Source organism: Gopherus flavomarginatus, chromosome 1, assembly GCF_025201925.1.
Source record: "Gopherus flavomarginatus isolate rGopFla2 chromosome 1, rGopFla2.mat.asm, whole genome shotgun sequence".
Classification (NCBI taxonomy): Eukaryota; Metazoa; Chordata; order Testudines; family Testudinidae; genus Gopherus; species Gopherus flavomarginatus.
In genome coordinates, this window is record NC_066617.1 from 94,536,168 (window position 1) to 94,557,094 (window position 20,927).

At 38.8% G+C, this 20,927-nt stretch overlaps 1 protein-coding gene across 9 annotated transcripts in view; it reads left to right on the forward strand.

Annotated features, from left to right (window-relative positions):
• ATF7IP (activating transcription factor 7 interacting protein) overlaps window positions 1–20,927 on the forward strand; it is a 167,386-nt gene that overhangs the window by 116,702 nt on the left and 29,757 nt on the right. For 6 of the 9 annotated variants that reach the window (XM_050953808.1, XM_050953826.1, XM_050953836.1 and 3 more), the window contains one exon: window positions 1,377–3,028. In XM_050953808.1, coding sequence (XP_050809765.1) covers window positions 1,377–2,918 — 1,542 coding nt within the window. In that variant the 3' untranslated portion in view covers window positions 2,919–3,028. Of the gene's footprint in view, window positions 1–1,376; window positions 3,150–19,092; window positions 19,172–20,927 lie in introns of those variants that run through there. The other 3 variants (XM_050953856.1, XM_050953866.1, XM_050953876.1) reach the window with 2 other exon arrangements.

Consider the following 20,927-nt stretch of genomic DNA (forward strand, 5'->3'; position numbering starts at 1 on the left):
CATCCTGCAACCAAACACCTTAAATTCCTTGTTTCCTTCCTTTCTGGTTTTCCTTTCTAGCATTCAGATTCATGTTTGTTTGTTTTTTCTTCTTCTGACCCATAGTGTTACTGGAAACATGAGCTCTTGGTAATATTTGCAAAGATTCCCAGTATAATTAGGACCAACAACTTTGTGTAAATAAATGAGTTAATTCAAAGAACACTAAAACATGTTTGATACAAAGGGACACAACCCAGGTTTGTCTACAGCTTCTGAACTTTATTTGAAAGCTGCAAACCTGTGAAATTACTGCAAACTTCTCCTTGACACACTATGTCAGAGGACTGTCCGATGGGAATAAATTAATTGACTATCTAATATTTCAGCTTTGTGTACCACACCACAAAATCCCTCTTGTAGAAATACCCACCAGACAATAAGAAGAATCTGCAGTTCTCCCAGCGCCTCATGTCTAGGGACCTCTTTTGAACTTGCATTGAAGTGAAATGGGGAAATTATATCATTTAAAAATTACTTGTAGTTGGTTTTCTGCATATTGTATTTTAAAATTAAATCCCCTCCCACTAATAATGGTATTAATGAGAAGTAATTCCATTAAACTCAGTAGAGCTTAACTAGTATATAAACTGAGAGGGGAAAATCAGGACAATAACTTCTATTGTGTGACGTTCCCCTATTTAATGGTATTTCAAGATAATGTTCAGTCTGTAGGGCAGGAGAAAAATCTTCTGAGCTGGTGTCGTCCCCTCCCCTGCCAACTTAATAGCAGTAGTGATTTGGCATAGATGACAAATATTTTAGAATGACCAGTCACTGCCATGTGTAAATGATGTATTGACATTGAGTATCTAAAAATGGTAGCTTGGTACTTAATTTTTCTTAGATACCTGTGGATTATAGCTACAAAAATGTAATTCATACTTGATATCTTTATATATTTAATCTCTGAAATACAGAAAAATTTGACAGATTTATGGATTCAAATCTCAGTTATTAATGTCAGAGTAAGATATATATTGGAGAATATTTGATGTTTGGCAAAATCTGAAACTCAGCAAAGATTTTGCAAAAACAACCCCAGTTGGTGGTGGTGGTGGTCCATCTAAGTGGTGGGTGTGTAGCACGAAAGGGAAAATGTGTTATGCTGTCCGGTTTTCACCTTTTTGTTACATTATATGTTTCTAGGGCTGCTTTCAATGAAATTAATTAAAGTATGTGTAATGCCATGGTTACTAATCTAAAACTTTTAAAAAATTTGGCTAGAGAGGTATGCTATTAAGACATGCCATGTCATTTTAAAAAAATCCAGTTAATGCCACCTGCTCTTTGTTATGTAAAATCCAAAATATTATGTATTACTCCGCACTTCACAGCTCTCAGAACAAAAAGTAGTTCGCAGTGTGCCGTATACCTGTGGCATATTTGATGGTACAACTTTGATCAATTGTTTCGAAAACCAGTTGAAACAGGAAGAGACTTCATCAGATAGTAAAGAACCAGTAGAAGCAGCACAGATGAATTTTAACTTCCCTGAGGATGTCCTGTTTGGCTTGGAGGAGGAGGAAGAGGATGCTAAGAGCATCAAAAACACCCACAAGCAGACTGGCTGGGCTGCTAATCTACTAAAGCAGTGGCTGGCTAAAAATGGCAAGGATCCTAGCTTTGAATTGGTGCCAGTAACTGAACTCAATGATATTTTAAGAGAGTTTTATTACACAATAAGGAACCATGATGGAAATACCTACAGTGTGGCAAGTTATAAGTCCATGCGTGCTGGCTTGAACCGGCATCTCAAAATGCTACCCTATAATCGTCAGATTTGCCTAATGAAGGACAAAGAGTTTGCCAGTGCTAACATGGTGTTTGTGAGTGTGTTGAAGATGCTGCGCATGCAGGGGAAGGATGAAACTCACCACCACCCTCCCATAGCAGCTGAGGACTTACATAAGATTAAGCTGTCTGGTGTGCTGGGGTTACATAGTCCTCTGGCACTAGTCAACAAGGTATGGTTTGATTTGCAATTACATTTTTCCAAACGAGGGAGGGAACTCTTAAGAGACTTGGCTCCAGATGCCTTTGTTGTTGAGAAGGACAAGAATGGGCGACGATATGCTATGTTTAGATATCCTGGCAAAGGGAGAAATGCAGAAGACCCCCATAAAATGGGTAAAATGTACGATATGCCAGGAGACCCAAACTGTCCTGTTTTTTCCTTGGAGCTTTATTTGTCTAAGTTGCCACCTGAACCCCCTGCCTTTTACTTGCATCCGTTAAAACTAACGACAGAGCAGATGCGAGAGCAGCCTGTCTGGTACAAACGGGAACCCATGGGAGTGAACTACTTGGGTACAATGATGCCCAGGATAAGTGTGGCAGCCAGGCTGTCCAAACGATATACCAATCACTCTCTCAGAACTACTACCATCCAGTTACTATGTGAAGCAGGACTGGGGCCCAGAGAGATCATGGCAGTGACAGGCCATCGCTCTGAGTCTGCTATTAGACATTACTGGGGAGCTGCAGAAATTCGCTACAGGGCCTGGTCGGATATAATGGAGAGTAACACTCCCAATTATCTCTATAACACTATTCCAAATGAAGTGGTAAAAGAACCAGTATCTGATGCTTCCACTTCTTCCGTAAAACATGTCATTTTAGAACAAAGCAAAATGCCTTTACTTCCTAAGAAATCTGTTGTACCTGCCAGCAACCATGTGACACCCAGCACTAATGTGACTTTAATCCCTGGGAGACACATGGCTCTGAGTTCTAAAAGTCATGTGATGTTGAAACATAGCTCTTCCAAGGTGCCTCTTCTGAAGGACAAAACCAGTGTGACTACCAGTGCTCTTCAAGGATGCTGTAGTGAACCTGTGTTTATAAACTGTGTGATAAAACAAGAACCAATGACTTGACACATCTATAAAAGGAATCAGTTGAGATTCATTGCTAAGGTAGAAAAAGGAAAACTTCTCCTGTTGATTGAATTTATTTTGTACTTGGGGCATTAAGGAAATTTCTTACTGCTTAGTTCAGCAAGAAGTATCCTGCCTGTGCCCACTGAAGTGAGCTGTGAACAGAAATTTTGAAAGAGCAAGGCTTGGAGTCTGCATGACCTTTTACAGCAGCTGGGACTAAAGTTGGTCAAGCACAGTCTTTAAATAATGCCATCTTCAGTAAGTGTTGTTTTATCTCTTACACTTATGGAGAGGGTGTGTTTATTGTTACACCATCTTGTGCCTGCTGGCTATGATGTAGCCTTTTACAAAGAGGAGAATACTGATAATTAAGAGGAGTAGGCACAAATACGCTACAGGTATTTATACATGCACTATCACACAAGCAGTTATTTGATCACCTTCTTTCTTTTTCTGTCCAAATTGACTTCATCCTTATTAGGACAAGGATTGGGATTGTTCTGGTTTTAGCACACTTCTAAATTGACTGTCATATATTTGTCCTGATCTGGAGAGTTTGAGATTTATTTCTTATTTTACACTTCTACAGGTCTCCTCCTTCCCCTTGCATAGTTCTAGGTAAAGGAAAAGTTCTTAAACATTCTCATCCCCAAAGGCACATCATGATAACTGATATCAAAATGCACAGCCTTCTACTGATACATGGATCAGGAGGGAAAAAAAATCTTATAGCAACTGCAAAGGAAATAGAACAGCCCCATGAAATGCAGATACAAATACAGCTGACATGCTGTTTGTTTGCCTGTGTGCGCATCTTAACTATTTGTATATCTCTCCTGTACTGGATTTCCATCACATTTCATATTATCCCTGGAAGGATGTCTCCTGCACTTAACAGGAGTCGTGAACATTTGACTCTGTTTCCTCCCCTTTCCACAACTGACCGTAGCATTTGGTCAGCATATGCAAATTAAGATAAAATTATTAACCTACATGTTCAGTGCAGTATAATCTTCCATCAGATTCCTTCACCAAGAGGAAGTGTGTCAGGAAGTCTTGTTCTTTCCCAACCTATCTTAGAAATTACTTAGTTCGCCCTATGGACTTACCATTAGTCACTGCCTGATTGCGGCAAGTTAATCCTATCATTACATTTCACAAAAAAGGGGTTTCTTACAGGCTACAAATTTAGCACCTGCCAGTGAATGTGTTAGAAATAAGTTATAAATGCTACTTCAGCAGTGAAGAAGAGTAGGAATTGAAAGGAGTAGGAGGAGTTAATTTTAAATGAGCCATCCTAGAGAACTTAGCCCAATGACTTCAGTACCTCTCACTGCCCTTTCCATTAATTTTCTTATAAGGACATTGGCAAAGTAAAGATCGTGTTTGAATTTTTTTACCTATTGTAACGTAATACCTACGATTATGATCAATGAAAGATAAGAAAAAATATTTTTTACTTTGTGTATTTGGCAGATTTTTTGTGTTTAGTCAATCAGTTGCACATGTGTTAGTGTTCAATAGAGGAGAGAGGATAAGATATTTAAATGTGAAAAATTGATTGTAAAACTACAAAAAATAGCAGACACACTTAGGAAGAGAGGAAAATGTAGTATTTAAAACTATCTCTGTTTTTTCTTAAACTAAAATTCAAATTGACTTTATCCCTTGGGGGAGGAGTGTGTGCATGCGCACTTAGCTTAAGCCCCCGAAGAACTTCTCTGTCCTGATCTAAACTACTAATGAAGTGCTTACACAGAATAATGAAGGATACTATAGATAAACCCTAAGTTAGATAGTAACTTCACCATTATTAACTCCTAACTCACAAAAGGACTTTCTTGCTGGAAAGACTTTCAAGTATCTAATGGGTTCTCTAGATGTCTCGAACAGAAGACTTAGGTGCTAGAAACCTCTTGAGTTCTAATCCTGAATCTGACAGTGACTCCCTTTGTGGCCTTGGGCAAGTTGTTTAAACTCCCTGCCTCTGTTTCCCGGTCTGTAAAATGAGTCTATAAAGCTCCATTTCCTCATGAGGCATGTAAAGGATTAATTAGTTTGAAAAGTGCTTTAAAGATTAGAAATACTATTTAAATTTTAAGTATTATGTTCCTTTGTTTGTTCCACTTGCCTTTTTTCATGATGGTCCTGTCTCTTTTGCGGATTGTCAGAATATAGTTGTTTTAAATGACTGCTGTCCAACTGTCTGCCTTCCATTTAGCACGTTACATTTATGACTTTAGTGGGTGGTTTTCAGCCTATTTACCATTGTGTGCTGCATAGGCAGCTCTCCCTCTTATGTGAGCCATATCCACAAATATATGTACTACCTGCATGGCTCTGAGGATGTCACATGTACCACAGCTGTATACTGATTGGGCCACAGGTTGAGAACCACTACATTAGTGACTCCTGTAGAAACACAGTAGACCCAGTATTATAATTTTACTGTAGGATGAAGCAAATCAAGCGGGGGCGCAAAGGAGAACAATTGTTTCTAATATCTAAAAAGAGGGAAAACTAAAAATTAAGGGACAACCTGAACTCTCATAATATAGGGAAACCATGCAGTAGGCTACCCCAAGGCATAGGAATGCTAAAGAATTTGAGTAAATTAAGGTCCTAAATAAGGGATTCATAAAAAAAATTTAAAAATCACGGTTCTGTTGGACTAGCAAGCTGAATTGCTTCTTCTAAAAGCGCTTTGTCCAAGTTTACACAAGAATGAAAATATATGTGTAGCACTTTCCAGACTACCCTTTATATAAGGGGGGAAAAAATTTCTCATCCTTATAATCTCAGGCAGTTCTGTGCTGTGATTTATCTATAGTTACAGAACAACTGTTTACTTTCAACTTGAACAATATCCAACAGAAACAGTGCTCTTGACCAAAAAAAAAAAATCTTCCCTTTTGTCCCCTTTGCTGCTTATTGTGGTCATACTTACCTGCATGCCCTGTTCTGGTCTTACTGCATTTTGTGTGACTTACTGTAAAGGCATGCTGCAAGGCTAATGGTTTCACTCGTTGGTACAATAAAAGTATATTTTAATTGGACGTCTATTGCAACCACTCCTGTGGGGAGGATTTTTGAATAGCTTTTAATTGGCCAATTTCTAAAACTCAGTTTGGGTTTTTTTGCCATTAACTATTCATGCCATATTTTCAACATTAATTTGACTCCTGTTAGGTTGAAACTGTTGATTGCAGTATGACTAGATTTTTATCTTTTCCTGTGTGGGAAAAATTTCAGAAGTGGAAAATGCTGTTTCTGGTTGGAACAGGAGTAAGTATCTTGTTTGAAAGTGGGTTATTGCTAAAAAATTGGTATAAATTTTAATTTATTTCAAACCTTTCTTAGCTGAAATAGCCACTCTACCCCATTAGAAATTAAATGGGTACCACCAAAGTTCTGTTTTTCTTTCTAAAAAGCTGAGATAGAGGAGCAGGATGATAGCTCATGATATGTAATAGGATATATAGAACATTTTATTTCTGTTGATAGTTCAGATATGATCATGGTGAGGAATAAGCAAAATTGTTTATTATATGAGAGCTATTCAGTTTCCGTTCAGTTCTTTGTGATATGTGTCCACATCACAAAAGTGATCAGCATTTATGCTAATTGGCCTCCTTATTGTCAGTGTCAGCAGAGAGATGAAGGAAAAGGACATGAAGACTGAACCTACCTATTCCCCTTCTATATAGTTCACAAAAGACAAGACGGAGATAACTGTTTTCAAGTACATAAAAGGTTGTTGCAAGGAGGAGGGAGAAAATTGTTTTTCTTAACCTCTGAGGATAGGACAAGAAGCAATGAGCTTAAATTGCAGCAAGGGAGGTTTAGGTTGGACATTAGGAAAAACTTCCTAACTATCAGGGTGGTTAAGCACTGGGATAATTTGCTTAGGGAGGTTGTGGAATCTCCATCATTGGAGATTTTTAAGAGCAGGTTAGACAAACGCCTGTCAGGAATGCTCTAGATCAGCGTTCCTCAAATGTGGCTACCAGAGGTTTTTCTTGCAGTCGCAGCTGCCTGGGTGGTGGTTTTTGGGTTTTTTTTTGGGGGGGGGGAGCGGGGGAAGCAAAGCAGCAGCCCCTGCCCCATGGTCGCCCCCTGCCTCCTTCTGGAGCCACAAACACTGTAGGAGCAGGCAACCAATGAGTTCCCTACCTTGTGGGGGCAGTGGGGCTTGGGCTTGGGCTTTGGCTTCATCCCTGGGGTGGTAGACAGCAGGCTCTGTCCCTGGGCTCACCCCTTCATGTCACCACTGGCCCCTGGCCCCACCCATGCAGCAGAACCCCAGGCTCCAGCCCGAGACTCACCCCTGCCTTCCCACCCCATCACCCTGACCCCTGCTGCATCCTCTCACCCAGTCCCCTGTTGCCCCTGACCATCCTGCCTCCTTACTCACCTCCCCATCCAGGGTTTAATTTGTCCTCTAGTTTGCCAAGGATGAGTAAGTCTGCAGTGCAAAGTGATATTAACAAATATACAAATATCACTTTTCACAATAGCAGACTTAATAGCTAGCAAGTCTTAAAAAAAAAAAAAAAAAAAAAAAAAAAAAAGGAAAACATGCAAAGCACCTTATTTGTGTTTCTAGTCTGTTTGGGTCCAGTAAAGAATAGGGACAACTGCAAAAAGCGCTTTATAAATAAATTACAATGATTTGGGCATGTATATGTGCATATTTAATGGTTTTTCCTAAAGTTAATTAAGTATTTTAGGAAAAATTGTCATAGCAGCCACCAGCAAGAGTTGGTGGCTGCACTCTGAGGCCACCAAAAAATTTGTTGCATGAACCCCTGGAGATACTTAGTCCTGCCATGAGTGCAGGGGACTGAACTAGATGACCTCTTAAGGTCCCTTCCAGTCCTATGATTCTATATGGTCTCTCTCTTCCTTAGTCATGGACAAGGTACATTTGAGGGCAGTGTTTATGTGCAACTTGTACTTCCCCTACCTGTAATCTACCTGTTTATAAAAATAGAATTTCAGTCCCCAGACCTGTCAATCTGGCACTCTTATCAGTAATTAAAATTCATTTAAAACCATCTAAATATGACAAATGCATTTTAAAAGAATTTACTACTACTCCTGTAGTTTCTGTAATTGGACTTACTCCTGAGAAGCTGAAAAGCTTCATACTAGTTGCGAAGCATGTAGCCCTTACTTGCTTGGAGCTGAGTTTTTGGAAGGGTGTCTGCCATTTTCAGGATTTAGCATCCATTTTTCAAGACAGAGTTAATTGTAAGCAGGAGCTCCCAAGCAGTGTGGGAAATGACTGTGTCCTCATTCTGATACGCCCAGAAACTTCAGTTTTAAATCCCTGTTTCAAGCTAAAACCTTGGTGCTGGGAGTCATGGAGGCCTTTGTCAGAAAGAATTCCCATGTTTTGTCCTTTCTGCAAATAGTGTTGGGAAGTCTCTGCTGCCAGCATGAAGGGACAGCCATTAATTCCAGTTGCGCTTATGAAGTCAGCCCAACTCCTCACATCATACTGAGATTTTTCTTATGCTATTCACTGTTATGAAAGGAATTAATACCCACCTAATCTACAGTATGTGAGATCTAGAAAATCAGTTTTCCTCCTTGTATGAACTTTCTTTCTTACACACACCATCACCCCAGGTACCTTAATTGTCCAAAATGTCAGAGAGCCAGGGTTGAAATCATCCTAGTGTTACTCTGTTTTTAATCTGTCATGTCTGTTTTACTCTGAAGAGTTGCACAGTGGTAATTAGTTCAACATAAACCGATCTACTATTAAGCAGCAATTGATCCGTGGACTTTCAGATTGCAGCTAATCGGGTTCTCCTTTTTCTATCCTCTCACCCTACCTCCCCAGGTGAAAGCATAGGGAGAGGAGAGGAAAGCTTATTGCACTTAATTTAAAAGGAGGCTATAAAATATAATTTAAACTTTCTTTTGCTCTTACTATCTAGTCACTGCCCCTTTCATCATGATCCTCCCAGTGCCTCAGGACCTAGAAGTATAATTTTGAAAACGTGGCAGGTACTTAATATAAAGCTTAATATATTAAATGGTTCTAAGGAAGCAGATGCTATTTCAATTATATTTCAAATCTTTGTTATAATTTTTGAAATATTTTTATTATCCTAATTTATATACCTGATTTATACCTTATATGTAATATATACTATGTATAAACACAGGGCTATGACACAGAGAGAATATACTGCCTTTTAATATATTGATGAAAGACATATATGTCCGATTATAAATGAACATTGGGTGCATTAAAATGGCTGGGTTGAAATCTTTACCTGTTCAGTGATGGGTACAAACTGTTGTTAAATCCTTGTGACAGTTAAACAGTCAGTTTCTCCTCCCTTCCCCTAATCTGGAGTGCACTTTATCCTTTCACAGAACAAATAAAATCCTTTTGAGTTCATGCCTTATCTGTGCATTTTATCTTTTCAGCTAACATGATCAATGACCCATTTCCCATTGTTCCTAAGGCTCCCTGACTTGTTTAGTTATTAAGAGCTTTGTTGACAATAATAAATTCACTTGGTATGATGTTGATAAGTAAAATACACTTACAAATTTTTTCTCCCCTCCCCTGTCCTGCAATATGTGCTAAACTTAATGAATGCAGAGTCTGTTGGGAAACAATGTGATCAGAGTGGACATGTCAGCTTTAAAGATTTATAAGCAGCTATTAATACGCATTTCATATTTTTGAAACATTACTGATTGAAATATTTCCTTGTTTCATGGTTTTTTCACTGAAAATAAACATGTATACATTATGTATGTAAAACAAGACACTGTTTTTTGTGTGTCTGACATTGAAGGTATATTTGTGCTGCTAAGGTTCAGTTATTTCTAATCTGTAAGGTGGAACCTTTACCTGAGACTAATTCTAAGTCCAAGACTTGGGCTTTGTCTACACTACCACTTTTGTAAATAAAATTTTTGGCAGTGAGGGATGTGAAAAAGAACACCCGCTGTCTGATGTAAGTTTCACTGGCAGAAGTGCTGATGTGGACAGCACTTTGTTGTCAAGAGAGGCTTTCCTGCCAACATAGCTAACGCCGCTCCTTGGCATGATTTAATTATGCCAGCAGGAGAGCTCTCTCTTGCTGGCAAAGAGCAGCTACCCAGGAGACCTTACAGCTGTGCTGCTGTAAGGTCCACAGTATAGACATAGCCTTAGATTTTAAGGCAGAACAGAAACTGTACTAAGTGAATTGACATCCCATCACTGTTTGAGTGGTACCCAATTCAGCAACATGCAGTGCTTCTGGATGAAGCAATCCTCCTCCAAAACCTTCCAGCTTTTTTAAGTGATGCACCTTTCCCTGAGATCCTGAATATGCTAGGAAGACTACCCCCAGTCACTAACAGCCATCTTCAACAACAAGCAAAATTTACTAGTGTTTATAAAGCTGGGTTGGAACTAGAAAATTCAGCCAAGTGTTTAAAATAACCAGGTCAACGGATTTGTGCCATTACATTAGCCGCAGATAGCTTGATGCAGCTCATTTGTATCTACTGCTTTAAACCTTGATTTTAAAAAAAAAATGTATATTTTTCTCACCGATTGTTGGATTGGGATCTTCCCTAGTTCATGCTAGCCTGTCTGTGATGCTTACCGTATTTGGGTGGGCAATGGATTTTGAGGGAGCAAAGTAAATGTTTCACCTTACAGAAGCAATGAAGAGTAGAGATGTATGTTTGTGTGCGCGCATGCATGTGTTTATTATATACCCTTTTAATTACATGATTTAAAAATGCAAAGCCAGAACAACAGAGTGAGAAATGCATGAAGTACTATCTCAGTTGGTTATTCCTTAAGATTTTGCTGTTAGAATTAGAATTGGCCGTGCTAAGGATCCAAATTTTATCCACTAATTTTTATATTTATGGGAAAATAGATGAGGCTTAATTAAAAATCCCTATGGAATAGAACCAATTTACAATATTTGAGTAAAGGGTATATGATAAATAGGGGTATATTAAAACTGGTTACTCTGCTGGTCCCTTTTTTTGTTCAAAATTGCTTTGTTCTTGTTTTGAAGAAAGTAATGAGCAGTTCTGAATGGGGGTGAAGGGAACATCATGGTCCCATCTCAAAGATACTACAGAAAATGTCTGTTGGCAGTACTTGCACTTTGTGTACGCACCCACACAACGTTAAAATGAATATTTTAGCCATGTGAAATTCTACTTGCTTGGAGTAAAAGGCGAGTAAACTTAGCTTTTTTGTTACTGTTGTTTTCATCATCTTGTTAAGAGGGGGCAGATAGGTATGGTGCTTGGAATGGTAAATTTTCCTGACAGTTTTGCAAGGCTGGAATATTTAATATACTTTGTAGGAAGGAAAGAGCGTAATTGCTTTGGAGGTTATACCTATTAAGTGGCCATATACATCTGATTCTGAAGTAATCTGTGGGGCTAAAATATGTTGAAAAATGCTGAACTTGTTATTTTCCAACCAATTCTTAGTGTGTGCATGTATGTTGTCAAAATTTGTAGTTTCATACCCAGATTTAAGAAGAGACAGTGCCATGGCCCAAAACACCCTAGATAAGCAGAGTACTCCCAGTTTTAACTCCCCCCTCAAAGTTTTAAGTGTGATCTTGCTATTATATAACGCCTTGGTGCGTCTTGTATGATAGTAATGTGATGCTGCACAGTTTTGTCTGGTTTAGAACGCTCTGAATTTATTTTTTTTCTGTTACTATAGAAACTGTTCTCATATTAATAAAAAATGGTCTGTATTCTGTGGACCTGCCACAGATAACCTTCAGAGTCTGTATATTTACTAGGCTGGAATGTATTTTCAGTTTTGCATTTTGAGTGTTTTAAAGTTTTCTTTTCTTTTTTTTTTTTTAATTGTTTCGTTCTGTAAAGCAGGTGGCATTACATAAATAACCATGCATTGTTATTTCGATGTGATCAGCTGAACCATGGCGTTATATAATACCAAAACAGCTTTTACAATTATATATAGTGTCTGATTTATAAATAAAATAGGAGAAAATATCTGTTAACTTTCTCCAAAATGTTTTCCATGCAAAAAAAAAATCAAGGTTTTACAGTGATAAAGAAAAGTCTACACATATATTTCTGTGTTTAGCTGCAGTACCCAAAAGGTTCCGTTCTCAGAGTTTAATTCATTAGTGTACTGTTAATTGGTGTATATTGCCTGATATGCCAGCCATTACCTCTCTTTAAGCTGATTCTCAGAATTATAGCTGTCTTGATCAGACCATTAGCCTCCTTAACCATTTTTGGTCTTAAATTTCTCCTATTTCATTCCCTGTATTTTAAGATTTCTCATAGAAATGGAATTGCTGCCTGTTAAATTGTAAACTGATATCAGCCTTGTACATGGCAGAGGTAGTCTGAAAGGCTTTCTGCTGCCCAGTGCAGATATTGTATCTTTCTCTGCAGTGTGCTTTTTTACCGGGAGCATGAAAAACAAAATGTTTCAAGTCTGTGAAAAGTTTTAGTTGTGGAATGCAATGTGATAACTCACCCCAATGTCTCCAAACTCCAAGTAGTGAGAGGAGGAATGACTTCAGAATCAGTAAAGCACCATGTAATTATGATAAAGCATCTGAGGCTGCTTTTCATTAAGCTGTGGGACAACTGCTTGGACATGGTTACATGCTTTCAGAGAACTTTTACCCATTTTTGAACTATTAATAGTGTGCACTTAGATTTTATTGCAAATCTACATGGAGACATCCTCCCACATGAAGGCATCTTCTTGCAGTTATGTATTATGGTGACCCTGTTTACTAGTACTATAGACTTTAACTAGTTGGTCAAAGCAAATACTTTGGTTTCAGCCATTTTACTTTCACCAAGAGTCGTTCATTCTTAGATTGTGTGGTAGGTATATTTCTTTGTCTTCTGTGAGAATTTGTTGTGCTGGTTATAGGAAGGCTTCACTTACATCTCCTTATTCCTACATAACCTGCCTTCAAGCACAGAAAAGTGCGTTTTCCCTGACACACACCTTCTAAGGCCTGTCTCACTAGTCAATGTGACTGCTTGTCACATTATGCAGTGCTGCAGTTCTTTCTTTTTAGAAAGAATTGCTGAGGTAGAAGTTGGGGAAGCAGATATGTTGTCACATATCTGAAGCTATGTGAAATTTGGAGTCTGGACCTCTTGAGTTCCTATTTGTTCACATTTGAAGTTAGGATTATTTCATTACAATTACCTGTATAGATTCTTATGATAAAAGACAAACATATTTCCAGATGGCTTTCATACAGACTTAGTCACAGCCAGTGTGTCAGGTCACTTGTCAGTAAGATGGTTGCAACCAGTAGAAGACTCAGGAATGCCAAATTTAAATATAAACACCTCCTCCCCTCCACCCCCAATTCAGATACATTTTAGACATGGCTTTCATTGTGTGGTTTTCTAAACACTGCAGGAAGTAACAGATGTTCAAACTATTTTTTAAATTAGGATTTGAATTAAACCCCCAAAAGTAGAATTGCACAGTCACTGGTTTGAAGGAGATTTATACTTTGTCACCTGCTTTACTTTCCTTCCTCAGTCCTGCCCATGTCTTTCCTCTTTCATATCCCTGGACTTATCAGTAGTGTGGAAGAGCTGCCTATTGCCAATGGACATGCCAATACACTCTTCTCCCACACCCATTTTGATCTGTTTGCTACTCATGGCAAGCAAATTGAGCAGAAGAGCAGTGGCAGAGATTATTTTTACAGTGTTGTAGGTGTGCATACCACCTTACAGATATAAGAAAGCACTGGAGTCTTGATTAACTTTTCACTACTTAAGAAAAGAGGTTTTTAGGAGAAACTTGGATCAGAGATAAAGCAGTGCCTAATGGCCACTTGGTTCCTCCCCACTGGCCATGTATTTCAGGTAGAATAAACCACACTAAATGAGACATGAAGTGGCACTGTGAAGCACTTGCATATTGCTTCCAGGATTGGTGGAGGTAGCTGCACCTGGTTCTGGTCTACTGCCTCTTTTTCCCCTCTCATTGGTTTTTCTTCCTCCTTTAGTTTTCTCCTCTTACCCATCTGTTGCCTGTTTATTCTTCCCTCACCCTTCACTCTTTCCTGTCTCTTCTGTCCTCCCTACCTTGTTTACTGATACTTCTCTTGTGCCTTTCAATATGTATTGTTAATCTTGTTGGGATGGCTGCACAGCAGACTTCAAAGTGAAATTTGCTAGTTTGGAAAGCTTCACTTTGCCATGAAATGGCTTCCTTGGAAAGTGAAATTCACCAAACCAACTTGAAAACCAACATGAACACATTAAAAGGAGCACAAAAAGGTAGCTTATAAACAATACAGAAACCATAAATTAATTTCTTATTGAAATCCCAAATTGTTTTTTAAAAGTATTAATATTCAAGGTGTGTGACCTTTGACATTAAGTTTCAGAACAGAGTTCTTTTTTACAATTAAGCTTATAAATTACTGGGAAAGGATTCCTTTTTGAAATTAACTCTAGCATAAGCTTTAATGGTATTGGTATGAAAACAACCACAATACTAAAGAAAAATGAAGTTAATTTTCTTTCACCCTCTACAGAAGAGGCACTATTGCATAAATAAATATACAATATGACCACTAGAAGTTAAAGATACAAAATTCTCATGATGCAGAATTACCGGGTTGACCGTACAAAAACAAATGTCAAAAATATGCCAAATGAAGAGAACATTAAAGAATATTGTAGCAAATGGAATTTTTAGTAGTTAATTTCTGCTTTTTTGGTATGAAGGTTTATAAACATCAGTGCCTCCTTTTACAGTAGGATTCAAGAGATAGGATCTAGCAGTCTTGTGACCAGTTTCTGTTTGAAAATGACCTTCAAAGTTTTTTAAAATTTGTTCACTTTTTTGCCTGAGAGACTCAATGATCCATGGCCATCCGTATCTGTTTTGTTTATCTGTGTCGAAGTCCTTATTGTAATGATTTTTAAAATTCTGAAATGGTGGCTATAAACTCCTCATCATAAAAACCCAAGAGGAATTTAAGCTTTATTTTCTGACATTACTGCTCTTTGTGTACCAAGCACATATAAGTATGATTCTCCTCTCTGTTGCATCCATCACTTAAACATTCCTGCAGTGTCTTGGTGAAAGTTAATTGTTTAGGTTAAAATGGTTATATTGCTGCCTTCTAGCATGTGGGAGGAGAAAAGACTCTTACATTAGGAGGAGCTCAGATTAGTCTGTGGTTAACATGCCCACAGGGTTTGTGATGTTATTATTTCATAAAACACAGAGTTACATAGGCTACAAAGGGCAAACTTCTAGAAGAAACGAAAGACAGAAGCAAGTTGTTTTTTGTTTTAAAGTATGTACATTAACATATATAGGTGGCTAGGAAAATTTAAAAAGCTTTGCTGTCCACCCTTAAGGCAGCTATCAGTCTCATCCCCCACTGTTACAGATGACTAAACCTCCACTGAGTTTGGGCAACCTTTATGTTGCAACTGAAAAGTGGGAGCCTGGTTCTGAGAGGAGATAGAAACTAGCAAATCTATTGCATGTTCTTGGGTACAGAATGATCTCTGGAATCGTATGCCTTTTAAAAAAAATAAATAAAGCATTTTGTTTCTGTTCCTGTTCACTTGGCAGACTGGACTGTGGATTTCCTTCTGTTGTTCAGATTTGCTAGGCAGAATGAGGACTAATCACAAGTTTCCAGCAGTGCTTTTCTTCTCACCTAAGCTCCATTATCTCTGTGCACCATCTCGTGTTCTTTACTCTGTTCATGTCAACTTCCATTTCAGGCAGCTGCTTTTGGCTTCTCGTGGAGCATTCAGCCAGCCAACAGGCAAAAATCCTACACTGTGGCTGTGACATGCCTCAGATCACAGTGAGCTGATTCCTCTCCCACTCTACTTACAGGAGGAGTAGCAGAGGATATTCCTCGCAGCCCCTTGTCAAAGCATAGTCTTCAGTTGAAGGGGAGGAGCTGGATTTTCAAATAGTAGGGAACAGGTAGTAAGAAATACTTTCAGGAAACTCAGATGAGATCTTCCTTTCCCAAGAACTTAGATTCCTTAGGTATGCTCTAGGAGTTATTTTGGGAAAATCTGATGGCCTGTGTTATACAGAAGGTCAGACTAGATGATCACAGTGGTCCTTTCCAGCCTTGGAATCTATGAATTTATGTAACTTGATTGTGATAGGCAGAGGTTTGATGTAACCAGAGTTCTTATGTCCTCTAGCCCATAGGTCTATGGCAAGCTCTACAGTCTCCCTCACCCCCTCCAATACTGGGAACAAGTGGCCACTTTTTCCAAGGATTGGCTAGGTAGCCACTCACTCTGTGGAAAAATATCCTCTTTTCCATTAGATGTTAATATTTCTCCCTTAGGCCCTGGAGACAAAACATTTCAATCCACCTTAAGAAAACAGTATGAATTGATACTAAATGTCTGATTGCCAGGGCTTCCTATTACTCTGCACTCTTCTCTAAATTCAAGAGCTCTGCAAGAACATGGTAGTTCAATGCCACATTTGTAGGAAGTAAAGATAGACCTCATTCTACTTGCCAACTAATTTTGTATGTGATTCTTGAAAGACTCTGTTAAGGCCCCGGTGATGGCAGGCACCACTGAGTTCACTAGTTCTGGTTAAGGACAAGCAGTCTTGCATCTACACTCCATGGTATAGGCCTTTCCTTTTGGGGAGGTTGCCTGTACAAGACCTTGGAAGAAGACGTGTCTCATCCTAACACATGGTTCCTTTCTTACATGCCAAAAAACTTGAGACTTCATTGGCTAATTCATTTAGGACTTGCTTGTCCTTTTGTGAGTCCCCAGCTAGATTATTTTTACAGATTCTGACCTTCCAGCTTTTCCAAAGTCAACTTCCAAGCTAATAGAACTTGCAGCCCTGTTAACTGACTGACACAAGTTAGGCAGGCCTCCAAGTCTGCTTCTGAGTTAGTTTCTCTTCTCCCTCTGGAGGTTCATCTAAGGAATCTGTATTTCCTTCTTGCAGAAGGAGTGGAAGGAAATCACTTCAGACTGAGTCTGAAAAGTAAAAAATGGCTAAGCATTAGATTTTTCTTCTTCCTCCTACTCCTCACTGAGTCTCTTCTTTTTTTCTTCTTCTTCCCAGAAAAAAAAAAAAAGCTATAGCAGAAAGCATACTTTATTTTCTAGACAAAGCCATCTACCCATTTCCTCAGGATAAAAAAGGAAATCTTCTGTCTGCTTAATACTAACCATGCAGTCAGAGGGAAATTGCCTTGTGTAAGATCTGAACTTGCCTAATCAATTCATCCAGTACAGAAAATTCAAGATGGAAACTAGTCTGTCTAGCATAGTTGTTACAGAGCAAGATAATTTCTTGTGTCAAATTGAAAAGAATTATACCAAATCTAGAATCCCATCAGTTCTCATTTTGCCCTCAAACAGAGCCTTTTTCAATAAAACCTCCCTCAACTTTCATCTTGCCTCATGTAGGATATTGATAAAGATCCTTAGCACTGGCAACAGCAGCCATCAGGGACAGCAAAATCCAAGTGATTTCTCTGTTTGGATGACTTACTGAACAGATCATCAATATCAGCCACTCTAGATTCAGATGTCCCAATGTTTAGTGACTCATCACTTGTGATTAATAATACACAGGAAAACTGCTCTGACACCATCCTTTCCCTCTCAGTGGAAAGGGATGGTTTGCCAACTGAGAATTCATAGAGGTAGCTTCTAATGTCATGGCTCTTCAGATACACTGTCATTTGACAGAACAGCACATCTTTCATTTTCTAGGACTGATAACTGGCATTTGAACTGGCCCAGGGATGAGACCCTATTCTATACCATTTCTTCACATTTATTCTTCCCTGGGATCAATTGTTACGTTTACTCTCAGCCCATTTATTTATCCCAGGGAGTTTGGGAGTCACTAAGATTGCTGAATCTGCAGCCAGTGGTGGACTCTAGGAATACATCTGTTCACCACCCACACCAACAAGAAAGTTCCCAAATTTTGCAGCGGGCTTAAGAAGCCAGGAGTGTTCACATCATGGATTTCTCCAGAGAATGTGTGCAGAGCCCCTGAAATATACATTCTTCCCTCCCCTGTCATCTCTTTCCTGTCATCTCAAGAAAGTGCATGGGTGGAGGGTAGACTGACTAGGAAGTCTGAACAGCTGAAAGAAGAATATGGATTCAGATTTTGTTGAATGCTTCTTTGCAGAAACCAAGTTTACTGCTAAGGAAAATCTCTCTCTGGTGGGTAATGTTTTAGTTTGTTACAACATTCATAGAATAGTATATCAGGGTTGGAAGGGACCTCAGGTCTAGTCCAACCTGCTGCTCAAAGTAGGACCAATCCCTCGACAGATTTTTGCCCCAGATCCCTAAATGGTTCCCTCAAGGATTGAGCTCACAACCCTGGGTTTAGCAGGCCAATGCTCAAACCACTGAGCTATCCTTCCGCTCCATATTGAGCCCTCATGAAGACTTAAAAGCTGCTTTTGTTAATCAGCTTTAAAAGAGTGCTGCCAAATGGCTTCAGCTATATGTTACTCCAACATAACCTATGACTATCATTACATTAATGAAATGGCTTCAGAAGGCTGGACACAACTAGAAATTTTTAATTGTCAGTGTTGATTTGCCCAGTAAATGTATAGATGCCCAAGTGGTTTTTGCCTTTACTTTTTCAGTATGAAGTCAGGTTCATAATGAGCATATAGTATGGGCTATTTATTTCAGGTTGGTTAATGCAGTTCTCTGTTGGTTAAAGCCACTCTGCTGCTGCCTTGTTTCATTTAACAACACAGATGTTTCATAGAATAACTGAGGAAATCACAACCTGCTGTGTATCTTGGCTTAAAACATTGAGATTCTTGGATGAAAGGTGGCTATATAATAATAATAATAATTTATATGTTTATTTATAAAATACCAGTACTCTACAATATCGCCCCACTACATCTTACAAAATTATAAAATACTGGTGTTACATCCTATTCATTCTGTTTTCAGCTCCTTCTCAACCATTGTGAATGTCATCTCAAATTTCCTCCTTCCCCTAATATCACCAGTCCCTCTCCAATCACCGTGCATTAGCTCTGAGCCCCTTTTTACTCAGTTTTCAGTCAACACCTCTTTATCTGTTGTGTTCCATGGAGTTGCCTTTGCAAAATGCAGGAGTTTTGTCTTTCAGAGTGGGAAGGTCACAGGCAGTGACTCAGGAGGTGTCATTGATCTCACCCTGGATGATGAAGATGATGGCTCTTCCCAAGGTAAGTCAGAAGAGATCCATTTAGCGGTGAGGAAAATTGGGCTAGTATTAGTATTTCATCCTACCAATTTGAGAAATGGTCCAAAGAAACAATTATATTTTCACAGCTTTCCAAAGGAACAATGGAAATTTCTAATTGATAAGTAGATTAAAAGTTTTTCATTTACCTTCCTACCTATTGTAAGCCAGATATTTAGGCAAGTTAGAATTAACCTTTTAACTAATTTAAGCCTTACAGTTGCAGTACATTGCATTGTTTCCTTAAATCTAGTCACTGAAAAGTCTAATAAAGATTCCTCAAGATAGTCTATAGTATTAGTGCTGTACTGAAGATGTTCCACACAGATACTCATGATGCCTTCGCCTGATCTCAGAATTATTTTTCTTCCCCATTTGTAGGTCTTGCAACAATACAGTAGCCTTTACTTCAATAAAATAGCAGTGTAATTTACAGAAAAACAAGAACAGCTCCCTCCCCTACTCAGCTGGTAGGACAGTACAGGAAACATAACTAGGAAGATCATGTAACTTCAGCTCTTTGGCTGTGTCTACACTAGAAAACTTCATATGCATAATTCATCACCAATGTTAGGATCAGCAAAAGATGTAACATAGGCACTTGGGTCTTTTTACCACTGTCGTCAAATCTTAATGTCTTCAGTTGAGAAGTTAGTTAACATTATTTTACAATGTTTGTATTCAAAGCTGCTACCCAGTTAAATTAATAAATTGTAAAAGAGGCCAGAGGGAACAAATGGAGATTCATGTGATATTTGTCCTAAAGTGGATCACGTTACTGTGGCAAACTGTGCCAACAGATCTTTTCTGCCAGTAAAAGATGGACTTTTTTCACAGCTCCTTTCACTCTAATAACTCAGCTTCACAATATAATCTTGTCATTCTGTCAGAGCCCACTTAATTGGGGTTGCTGGAGGAATTTCAGTGATCCTCAAAGGAAAGATGTGACATCTTCAAGTCCAGTTATAAACTATCTTCTGGTTTGTAAATTACTTCTACCTTCAAAAGCTTTAGTGTCCATTGTAGCTATCTGGAGAATCCTCTGGCTCCATCTTTAGCCCTTTATGATTTGTCTACAGAATTATTATTAGATTATTTTACGTAGGTTCTTGGTGCTCTGAGGAGTTTTCTCCAGTTGTGCAGGTTTGTGTTTTGTTCTCTGGTGGTGGTTTTCTCTCTCCTTCCTTTCTACCAAATCCCCTGACAGAACATTTTATATAACCCCTGACTGAACACTTACACTTCTAGGGAAGGCAAAGGTTCCTTCTGATGGCTCACCCTTTTCCAATAGGAATCTCCCTCCAGCTCATCAGGAATGTGGAAGGAAGTGAATTTTTTCTGGAGCAGGAAAAGCAAGGCTGGCAATTCTCACTAGTTCTTAGCTTTGGTTAAACTTTCTACAATGGTACTGAAAATGGTCAGCACTCTTCTGAACTTGACTTACAATTGCTGTGATCATATCTACTCATCTGGACTAAGTACTGACAGCTAGAGTTGGTGTAAATTCACCCCTGTCCAGGGCTCCTTAACATGGCAGACTCAAAGCTTCTGGCCATCTATCTGTGTCCATCCCGTGATGGGCCAATCACCTTTAAAAAATTGACACAGTGTGTGTCTGTTCTGCCTAGGAAAGTCTCCTATACTGAGCAGATGTTTGGTGTGCCTATTATTCTCCACTAAGATGTCTAAGTTGTGAAGGCTATAGGATGAAGCTCCATCATCAAGATAATGCTACCCAA